General features: G+C 41.5%; 1 protein-coding gene across 1 annotated transcript; it reads right to left on the bottom strand.

The window, feature by feature from the left end:
- Nucleotides 1–2,275: 2,275 nt before the first annotated feature.
- Nucleotides 2,276–11,482, bottom strand: MINAR2 (membrane integral NOTCH2 associated receptor 2). The gene is made up of 5 exons (XM_086869801.1): nucleotides 11,294–11,482; nucleotides 4,742–5,089; nucleotides 3,963–4,034; nucleotides 3,261–3,506; nucleotides 2,276–2,452 (listed from the first exon to the last, which is right to left on the bottom strand). The coding sequence occupies exons 1-5, from the start codon at nucleotides 11,456–11,458 to the stop codon at nucleotides 2,276–2,278; spliced, it is 1,008 nt and encodes a 335-aa protein (XP_086725927.1). The 5' UTR covers nucleotides 11,459–11,482.
- Between the last annotated feature and the right edge of the window lie 316 nt (nucleotides 11,483–11,798).

The following is an 11,798-nucleotide window of genomic DNA, read 5'->3' as shown; positions in this document are numbered from 1 at the left end:
CCATCACCAAGAGCCCGGTTTACACAGACAGCGGGCTCAACCCACGCGAGCGCTGTCCGCGGGGAGCAGCAGCAAGCCCCATCCTTCTGGGGGCGGGCAGGGAGGAGGCTCCGCTCCCCTTGCGGCGCCGCGGGCCGGGAGCGCTCGGGGCCGCTCCGCCGCGAGGGGTCAGCAGAGGAGCCCGCATCCCCAGCAGCGGCCCCAGGCAGCGCCCAGCGCCCGACAGACCGTCCCCACGCCCGACAGAACCATGACATTATTTTAAAAAAATAATGAATTCTTTCTAAAAAAAAAATTAAAAAAAAATTTAAAAATACCCCCAAAATTAGTCCGAACCGGCATCTTCGCGCCTGACACGTTTTTTCTCTTTACTGGCTCTCCGCTAGGTGACAGCAGTGAAATCGGACTGAAACAGCCCGTAGTGAACTGGGGGCGAAAACGGCTTTATCCTTTTAGCTAAACCCTCACGGAGTAATGCAGTTGAGAAACTCGCATTATTGGCTGTTTTCCTGGAAATTACAGAGCTCTTTGCTTTTAGGCTTCCAGCCTGCAGGCCTCAATAATTTACAAGAGTACGTCTCTGCATTATATGCAATGCACTTAAAGCAAATGTACTCGGGCTGGAGAAAAGTCAAGTATTGTTGGTTTAATGTGAGTAGTTACTTCATAATGTCAGCTATTAGTCTTGTAAAATACTCCCAAGCTCTTGCTTTTGCAAACTGAATGGGCCTGATCTTTCAGACAAGAACTCCCCCCTCCCCTGTCTGCACTGAAATTGCAGCAAGGCAGGAGACTGAGTTCCCTTGTATATTTGTTTTGCAGCAACCTCCAATTTGTAACAGGGATACTAATTTTATGCAAGTGCATTTAAATGCTGCTACTCTTTTGCACACCAGATTAAAGCTCTAAACTTTTCTAGCTTGAAATTTTTTTAGGTTGACTCTTCAAACTAGTTACAGTACAAGCCTAGAGTAAGGTCCAAGAAATTACAGCACACACAATAATCAACCATGGACCAGATGAGAAGGAAGTAATGAGATACACTTGTCTGAAGATGAATTCACCTTGATATGAGTTAAAGCACTGTGCACCTGCTGTAAGTAGGGCACATTCTAGAATTCAGAGGGGACAGTATAAGTCTTCTGCCTTAGTTCTATTCCTGACTAATCCAAAGCACCTTTTTGTTGGACAAGAAGCAGACCTGGTATAACCTCAACTTTCCAGCTTCTGTGCATCTGTGAGATTCTCTTTCAAATGGGAAATCCCTATCTCAATAGTATTCATAGGTCATTAAATATCAAATACAGAAGTATAAAGGGATTGCAGCACCCAGAGTAACTTTTCAGAAAGGAAATAATTACTTGAAGTTCTTGTCTCCCTGTTCATTCACTTTTTATTTTGTCATTTTACCTCATGTTGTGATTCTTTTGAATTATTCTGAGGTGTATTAACATAACTCTCTGTGTGCTCTAAACATTTCATTTTGTTCCTTTAATTTACAAAGACCTTTTTTCACAGCCTGGTTATATAACTTCAATATTTTTAAGTTGCATTAATTCCAGTCTGTACTCCAGTAATCCACAGATTTTGTTAAAAAAAATATTGTAACCCATCTTTTGGGATGTCATGTTGATGACATATGTTGAAAGAAAATGACCTAGTGATGAAAGAACTTTGTCACAGGTCTCAGGGATTTTTATTTTTTTTTATAGAAACTCAGTGACCTATTTTCTGTTTTTCTTCTTTGAAAAAGTAAGTAAGAAAATATTTATGCATTTAGGCTGGATTTTACTACATGATGCATCATTGCAGCAATGCATTCAGTCACTAAGGAATGTGTTAGTTTTTGTTTTACAATTCTTTGTGACACTTTGAATGATGCTTTTTAATGCTTTGCTATATTCTAAAAATAGCTATCATAAAAAAGACAAAGAGGATGGTAGATATTTATTAGAAAAAATAGTCAGCTGGTTCTCTATACACACTATATATAACATACCATACATACTGACTTAGATCACTAGTCCAAAGAAGGCACTAAAAAAGATACAGTATAGTTTTCTTTTTAAATTATACATGTGGGACATTCAGCTGTGCTCAGAATATTTGCCTCTTTTCATGGTCAATTTCTTGTGCTGTACAGGAACATTTTAAAGAAGTAATGTCAAATAAATTGTGTTTGTGATAAAACAAAATGGAATTCAAATAAAACCAGAGAAGGGAACAGTTAAGTAAAAATATTTATTGAAAAAATTTTCATCATCATTTGGCTATATTAAGTAAGTAAAACACTAAGTGTGATTACGGTAATTAGGATGCAAATGGCTAGTACCATGAGCAGAATGATTCGGCAATATTTTGAATGCTTTTTCTCTTTCTCCTTTTTTAACAAGGTATCATACCCAGGAGTATAAATATCCCCCATCCAGAACTGTAGATCATTAGGATTTTCCTAGAAGAGAAATCAGAAAATGAAATCAGTTTCTCTCTTTTACTCACAAAGTCATTAGAACATACCCAGAAGTATTTTGGCTATCATCAGATACTGATTAATGAATTTAAGACATCACAACACATATGCAAGACACTTTCACTTGAATGTAGGTTGTGCTACTTTCCAGATGCTGCAAATGTTCCACTGGGGAAAATTAAAACCACACTTTTCATCCAGGAACCAAAAGTAGGACACCAGCCATTGAAATGTGTTTGAAACCCCAGAACAAACCATGTTGCCTTCTCAAGATGAGATGTCATTGTATAAACACAGCTCTGACTCCCTTTTCAAAAAATGAAACAGTGGAAAAAAACAAAAACAAAAACAAAAGTAATCCTAAAAGTGATTTGTGTCAGCCCAGAAGGGGTCAGGATCCTGTATAGTGTGGATGAAGCTAAGAAAATTATATGTCATTTGATAACAGAATTTTGCTATCAAAAGTTATTAAAGTGACTATATAGCATTTAAGTGTCACATTTGTAGTTCTTCCCTATGCAAACAGGGAAGCTGAGCATTGTGGTTTAAGAATTTCTCTAATCAGAGAAATTGATAAAAACCAATCTATTTAAAATTTAAATCCTGGGAGTCTCACCAGATATCTAGATTTCTTTCCTGATCAAATTCACGTTGATGTCATGTCTGTACCAGAAAATGCATCCATATTTACTTCTGTAATCCCACATGAAGACCCAAGAGGGCTGCACGGTGCTTTATGCATACATCACACAGCTCGCAGCAATGTACCTGCTCAAACACAGCTGATTACCTTTATGTGGCTGGCCAAGTTAGAGTGCAGTGACTGTCTGTCATAGTCTTGCACAGTCCAGGAAGGGGTCTTTTTCTTCTCCTCCCAGTCATCATCCACATGGCTATCACTATACAATGGGTTGCTCTTGATTGTGGATTTCAGGGTGATGGGAGTAATGTGTTTCCCCAGGGATTTATCTATTATTTCTTGACTATCCCTGTTCAAGTCTAAGCCTGGCAGCTCAGTGACATTTGTCTTTTCTCTCTGTAAGACACAAGTTAGATCAGAACATGGCTTTCATTTGTATTACCTACAATATAGGCCCCCTTCCTGAATTATCACTTGTAATGCAACAGAGTCATTTTAAAACTACACATGCAACCATTTTTCTCCTTCTGGCAAACTTCTACAATGAGGGAGCCTGACTGCTCACTCTGGGTAGATTTCTTCCTTCTGGGGAAAGCAGGTGGGTACAACCTGAACATTAAGTTCTTTTGCAAATGTGAACTGAGGTTATAATGCCTGCTGGAAGAAAGCCTCTGCTTCAGTGAAACAGTGCTATGGAGAACTGCAGTAGAACATTACAGTTCTGGTGAAAGCATGGATGTGTGACGCAAAAGCAAAGATGTAAGGACAAAGCGGAAAGTTCACAGGGTCAAAGGTGCTGCAAATGATGACTTCAACTGGAAATGCATCTCTGACAGCACAGGTGTGACTCACAGCTCTGTTCACGCTCTTGAGTGCTAGAACCATGCCAGGATGTCGAAGAGGCTCCTCATTCAACTGAGGGCACTGTCAGAATTCACAGATAATATCTGAGCAGTCTCCCAGTAACAAAAGCTGTTAAATAGAACATGTGAGTGTCAGGGGAGGAAGGGAGAAGAGGAGCAGCCCTGCTGGGATCATATTTTTTGAGAAATCATAAGCTGCTCCTTGAAACAGCAGTAAGAGCCTCTCTAGGGGTCTGTAAAGTCCTAGTTACAATACTTTTCAATCTGTAATTGCCTGGAGGAATACAATCAGACTCTCAAGTCCAAGATATTCAATATTTGTCACAACCTTCTGTCCCCAAGAATTTCCATTAACCTATTGCTGATCTGTGGTACCACAGTGTGTCAGCCACCTGAGAGACCTGCTTTTTGCAGAGCCTTTGTCTTACACTAACACCTCTCCCATCTTTCTGGATTTTAGAACCAACACAGAGACAATTCATCCCTCCTCATACTTTTGTATTTAGGATCTTTGTGTTGAGTCAAGGGGAGCCTTGGCCTGATTCAGTGGTCCTGTGTTAGGTATGCTGAGAGGGGGAAATCCCCACCCCTCTCCTGCTCTCAGAAATCAAAAAGATGTGGGTAGCACCTGCTGCAAGATGCACTTAAGGTAAAGGGCACATAATAAACAGCCAGTGAAGAATCTGGGTCCTGAGAAACTTAATTCCATATAAGGATGACTTCCCCTGAATTTTTCACTTTTACTGAGATGTCCAGATGTTAAGGTACCACAGGCTGAATAGACTTCAGCTGCAAAAGGGCTAGGGGAATGTCCTGCTTCTCCTTCCACCTTTCTGGTGGGAGTTCAGGTCTTCTGACCTGCTGCACAGCGGCTTTGGAAACTGCTTGGACACTTAATCCAGTCAGTGAATATCCCTGAGATGATAGCAAACTGTTGGTTTCTTCTGCTTGAGTAATTTTCTGTCCACATTGTGGGCTGTTGAATCCTCTTTCAGTGGAAGTCAGCTGCTGTGTGCTACCACCTGCTTCATGACTGCAGAGTCTGTGCACCTGTATAGGCTTGTATACATTGATCTGAGGCAGGCAGGCGTAGAAGGAAGCATAAGGACAGATTTCCTTCACAAAGTGAAGGTGGAGATAACAACAGACTTTGTCTAATAAACTCTAGGAGGAGGCATCACACTGGTATTCCTACCACTAAATCCTGCATAAGTGACTAAGCATGTTTCCCATCAATAATTGCCATTAGTAGGTGGGTGGTTCCTCAGTGACCTCCCATCCTTCTGTTAGTTCATAATTTCCACATGTCGTTCCTTAGCCTTCACATGTCCCCTGATAATATTACTCTCTGCATTGCAGTTACAGCTGGCACTGAAGCCCTCTGGGCTGTACTGGCCATATTTCAGCTGAGCTGGTGTTTTTAACTGCCTTTTCTTTCTGACTGCATTTTATTTTATTTACTTTATTTCTTATTTAAGGTTTGTCATTGACCTTAATGACTCTTCCCTCAGGCTTGCTAAATAGTTGAACTTGGAGAACATTTTGTTGAAGAACGCGAACTGTCTCACCAGGGGATGATTGGTCTCCCTAGGCTAAAATGTTGTGAAAAGAATGTGACTTGACAGTAATTTTTAAAGCTGTTTCAGATAAAATTCTCCAAAACTTGGAATAGATGGCATGATGCAAAATTTTTTTTTGTAAAAACAGTGCTTTGTGGCAAAACTTTTTTCTCTGCTGTCTGAAGTACCTTTCTTTTCATGGGTATGAGGAAAGTGTGGTGGCTTGGAGCAGAAGCAGAGAGGAAATAGATTGGGAGGGGAAACTGGGTTTTATCATGAGAACTGGACTGGAATTTGGGTAGGATATAGTTGGCAGAAATTTTAGAGCACAGACATTGAAGTGACAAACTTCAGAGAGTATACTTGAGTACAGCAGATGCTTGATTATAAAATTTTTGTGGTAGATATGTCCTACAGACTAGTTAGGGAAAAAGAAAGACAGAAGCTGGAATCACATGCAAACCCCAAAAGTTTTAGGCCTAAGAAATCATAAAAAGAAATAGGAACACTATTGCATTAAACATATGCATTTCTAGAAGGAGAGAAACATAAGATTAGATAACAAAAAAATATTCTTGCTAGTATTAATTCTTGCAAAAGCAGCTTTTTAACATTTTCTTTTAAGATTCAAAGGGTATCCCAATCTTTGTCACAGACTGACTCATGCAGCAAATGTTCAAAGGAAGAGTACTGTAAATTTAGATATCAATATCCATTACAAAATTCATACAATACACACTGAATATAAGAAGACAGTGTGAATGAGGGTGGAACAGAGCAAATCAAAGGCAATTTATTTTATAATTCACTGAATGGGAGGAGCGAACAGTGAATACTCAAGGAAGCAGTAGTTAAAGAACACTGAAAACTGTAGATGAAATACATTTGTGAAATACTTATTTAACAAGATTAAAAATGCTCAACTCTGAAAACACATAACTGTGTTTGATATACATATAGCTCATCAGCAAGAACACAGTTATAGCTGGTTAAAAACTCATTTTTCACTGAGAAAAGTATGTCCCTCTTTGACAGACCTAGAGAGCTGTCATGTACAAGCTCTCTTGTGAAAAGCCCAGAGATCTATAGACAGCTGATGTTAGTTCCATTACTGAGTCAACATGTGCCTACTCCATGTTTTCTTCTAGCTGATTTGCATAATGCAAATTATGCATACCTTACAATATGTATAACTAAAATGATAATTTAGTCTTTATTACTAGAAAACATTTTTATCTCATTTTTATCCTGACTTCATCTTTCTGTTCCTGCTGCTATTGCTGTTGATAGCACTGAAACAACACAAGAGCCTAACCATTCTTTTCTCAGCCTGATATGAGATATCACCCATCAAGCCCAGGACATCAGCAGTTAAACCTAGACCTCGGTTTCAAGCACATCTACTTGAAAGAAGAGAAGAGATTAAGTTAAACTATTAAGGAAATTTATTTCCTGGAACTCAAACTTTTCTTTCCTTTCCCCCCAGATAGAACCAGTTTCTCTGTTCCCATGGCCAGCCCTGGTTTCCACCTGATGTTGGCAGTGATGCTCAGGGAAAGTAATAAATGCTGTTGATGGGCAACAACGCCTAGAAGTTGTAACCAAGGCAGTCCTACAGAAGACTACAGCCATTAGATACAACAGGATTTATTTCATAACAGCCTTCTCAATCCTCATGATAGTGACTAACAGGGTGGTCATTTTATTTGGTAGTAGTTTGTTTAATACTATAACCCTCTGTTGTGCAAAAACCTTGTAACAGATTGCAGAGGACCCTCCCTGCACTTGTAAGGACATTTCTCTGATGTGTGGAACTATTTTGAAGGCAGACAAAAGGTCTGACAGACAAAAAACTGCTAGGGTGTGAATCACTGTGGTAGGTGTATCAACTGTGTAGTTATTACTAGACATTTGGAAAATAAGAAAGCTCTTTTTTTATGAAGAATATTAGCACTTGAGAGCTTTGTTCAACGAATCATGTCTCGTAGGAGGTGCTATGGAAAAGCAATTGGGTAGGCAGGGATTAACCAAAGGTTAAGGAGATAGGAAAGACAGTAGGGCAGACAGCTCACATCAAGAACTCCTGAGAAGCCTGGGCAGGTCCAGATGAAGCTGCAAAGACTAACAGAGGGTTGGAGAACCTCTGCTATGAAGACAGTTTTGGTGAGCTGGGTTTGTTCAGCCTGGGGAAGAGAAGGCTACAGGGACACCATGTAGCCTTCTAGAACATACAGATGTCTGACAAGAAAGCTGAAGAGAGGATTTTTGCAAAAATAGGACAAGGGAAATGGCTTTAAACTGAAAGAGGGCAGGTTTAGACTAGCTATAAGGATGACATTCATCCCTGCGAGGATAGTGAGACGCTTGAACAGGCTGCCCAGAGAAGTTGTGAATGCCCCATCCCTGACAGTGTTCAAAGCCAGGCTGACTGGGGCTTTGAAGACACCTTCTCAAGTGGAAGACATCTCTGCCTATGGCTGGGGAGCTGGAGCCAGATGATCTGTAAGGTCCCTCCCAAATCAAATCTCTCTCTGATTCTAGGAATGAAAATTCTCTTAAGGAAGGAAATGAAGAGGATCTGGATTACTTGTGAGACATTAAGGCAGCCTCAGGTACTGCAAAACTGAAAAGCCACCTGACATGGACAGGAAAGAGATCAGTAGATGGTTATAAACACTTCAGCCAAAGTGACAGGAATATTTAGAGCAAAGTGAATATTCATATGGACAATTTTAATTGTGCATCATCGAGACTACTTGTTATAATGAATTGTTTGGTTAAAAAAGTGTTTTATCTGTCACTGGTAATGCAGTTCTGCAGGGCTGTGAGTGCATTATATAAGAACTTTTGTACAGTCTCAAACCAAAGCTCCTGCCAACCTTGCAGCTGGGTCTTATTGTGGCCAGTTGCAGATGTCTAGGGAAGAATAAGGGAGAGAGTGGAAATACGTCATGCACATATGAGCCAGGGGACAAAGAAGTGACTCTGGCACCTAACTTACAGACTTTAAAAAATCTCTTGTCCTGGTATACTGAGAAACAAGGAAAGACAGGACACATGTGTTAATTCACATGTAAGGCTGAAAAAACACCATGCCAAGAAGTAGCATGCTGCTAAGACTGAATGCTCTCTGCTGTCTTCCAAAAATAGGGAGGGAAAAGGGAAATATAAACAAGACAGAGAAGTCTGAGAATTGGAAAAAACTACCAGGTTGACTATGGGGGAGACATGCATGAGAAGCAGGTATAGAGGATTAATCATCTGGTATATGCTGGGCATTAAAACATATTGTGGGGCAGAGAGTCCAGTAGGACTGGAGATTGTCAGGATGAGCAGAATGCGGTCAGCAGTGATTCATTTGCAAGAGAAAGCCTGGGCTTTTTATGCTGCTTTTCACAAGGAAGGGCCAAAATTCCTGGACTGCTTTATGGTTTGTTTTAGTCAAAGTAGACGATGAAAGTACATGCTAAGCAGAGAAGCTGTTTAGTTTGCCTGATATCAAAGAGTAAAGTGAGGAGAAAGACCGGCAGCTTTTTATCATTACATGAAGCGGTTTTTTTTTTTTAATGGAAACAAATTTTAAAACCTATAGGTGGAGAAAACGCATAAGCACTTCAGTGCATTTGAATTTAAGTGATATCATAATAAGGGTCTGGGAGAGACCACAAACATACCAATGAGAAGTCACTTTGCATAGGGAGCCCTGAGTAGCATTAGCTTCTTAAAAGAATATTAGCTTCTAAAGAGGGAATTTAGGCTACTCTCAAGGTTTAAGGACTTTAGGAATCTTTAGATCATGCACACATGCTCTGAAATGAATTCTCTCTCCCCCTCCTGCCCCCCTTCTTCCATTTCTGAATTAACTAACCCTTAACCCCATTATCTCCCTCATATGAAAGTGAAATATGTTATTCCTGCACCATTAGTTCTGCACTGTGCCATCGTGTTTCTTCTAATGTCTGGAACTCATCAGTACTTTTCACTTTATTTGATTGTCAGCAAAAGGGGGAAAAGAAGGAGAGCTCCTAAGGGAGAAAGAATGGGACAATGAATTTTATCTGGACAGCTTGAATTCACTAATGACTACACTTAAAAGTATAGATTGTGTCCTAGGTTTAACACTTATAAAATACACCACTTTGCAAACTCAATTTTTGGAGGCATGGTGAGTACAGACATTTCCTTTGAAACAGCCATCCCGGGGCTGGGACACGGAGTTCCAGGAAAACCTTCTCGCTGGTGGCAAAAAGCAGAGCACAAGTCAAAAAGCACAGGGCTCCCTACACATTTTTAATCCTCCCGCAGCTCTGCAGCCCTGGCTCGGTGACAGCGCGTCCTGATTGACAACAATGGGGGAGAAGGATCCCCGCTGCGGAGGAGGCTCTGTGTGTGGCTGCCTCCCTCCTGCACAGAAGAGGGGAGGGGGTGAGGCCAGCATTGCACCATACCCTGCAGTTTGGGTTCCTTCAGGCTCCGTCCCTCGGTTGGGGCTGCTTGCATGGGGCGCTGGGGGCCAGCGCGTGTTCCCCGCCCCAGCTCCGCTTGGGGAGCCGCCAGCAAAGATTATACAACACGAAGAGAGTGGCTGGAGGCGGCGGAGCAGGCAGACGGAAGGGTGTCTGGGGTCGGGAAGAAGCTGGGGAAAGTATGGGGAGGGGAGCATGGAAGCGGGTGTCACGGGGGGAGGACTTTTGCAGATGGAAGAGGGCTGGAATAGACTCTGGTAGGGAGCAAAGGGGTTTGGAGAGCTGGTGGGGAGAAATGTCTGAAAGGGAGAAGTGCAACGGGAAGTAGCTGTGGGAGACTTTCAGCATCATTCTCCTCCCTTCCCCCAGGTTCAAGCTTTGGCTCTTACTCCTCATTCCCCGGGGGAATCAGACCACCACCCTAAGGATCCTGAGAATGTAGACCCTTCTCCATCATTCCCCCCTCACCCCAACCACTTACGTCTCCATCCCTTGACAAGAACCAGACCTTGGAGCTTTTGCTAGGGGTGGGGAAAGGCGAGGGGCTCCCCGGGCAGCAGGAAAGGAGCACTGTGGAGCAGCAAGTGGGGCCCAGAGGGGTGTGAGCTGATGCAGCTGTACTGCTGCTGATCCAGACATGAACTTCTCCTCCGCCAGCTCCAGGGCCTCTGCTAGGCAGTGCACATTTACATTTTTACCAAGAAACTGCTGCTACCTCTATTTAATAACCTGGATTAATGAAGTCGGCATGTTTCACACTTTCAACAGTTGTATTTCAGTATAACAAGAAGGCTAAAGTTGAATGAGAAAAGAAAAAAAGGGAAAATAAAAAGGAAGTTATGGTGAGCTCTGTAGATACATATGCTTGTAGCAAGAATCTCAAATGTCCCTCTAATGTGCCTTTTCACCAAATTTAAGGGATATGACTTCAATTTCAGTTTTAATCCGGGGTTTACATCTTCAGAGAGCACTTCCATGCACAGCTTTAGTACAATTAAGTGGCATTTGACTTCAGTAGACTTTCTGGAAAATACAATGAAGATGTTACAGAGAGCAGTAGAAAGCCCAATACACTGAAATAAAGTCAGTGGACTCCCCTGAAGAGAATAGCTCTTCTCATGGAGCCTGATCCTTGCTGATGTCAGTGGGAAAATATACAGGAATAATAACGATGCTGATTAAGAGATGCAGGAAGCTGAGACTACATCTGATGTGTCACTGTCACGTAATTATTCTCCTGATCCTTAAAACAAGGTAGAAAAATCAGGAAAATGTCAGCCTCTTTTAGACCTTACCTGTAAATAGATCCTGTTGTGCCACCGCTGCACTCCAGGCAAAGCTGCTTCTGGGAATTTTGCCCATTTGGCTGACAGAAAGGCAGAGTTTTTCACTAAAGATTTAACCTCCAGTTGCAGGAATTTATCAGGATGGTTGTTGTTTGGCAAAACGGAGAGGTCCATGTTTCTGTGCTGTAGTGTAATAATGAAAACAGCCCCAGCTCCTGCTTCCTGACTGTGCATGCTCTTTCTATTATTAATGACGTGAAGAAGGATACGACAGTTTCCTGAAACTGTATCTGACCCCTGTTTGGTATCAGGCTCACTTATATCATCTGCCAATGATAAAAGATTGTTTAGAAGTGGCACAGCAGACAGGACAAGTTTTTGTAAGTGCCTGGCTTAAGTTTTCAGGTTCAAGGTCTATTTTGATAGATACATATGCACTCATTAAAACTAACTGAGTACCAGTGAGTAGATGCATAAGACACTTAAATGCATACCAGCACTTCCTCAAGTTATC

Source organism: Cyanistes caeruleus, chromosome Z (assembly GCF_971803275.1).
Source record: "Cyanistes caeruleus chromosome Z, bCyaCae1.hap1.1, whole genome shotgun sequence".
Classification (NCBI taxonomy): Eukaryota; Metazoa; Chordata; class Aves; order Passeriformes; family Paridae; genus Cyanistes; species Cyanistes caeruleus.
This window is presented reverse-complemented; position numbering and strand designations above follow the sequence as displayed.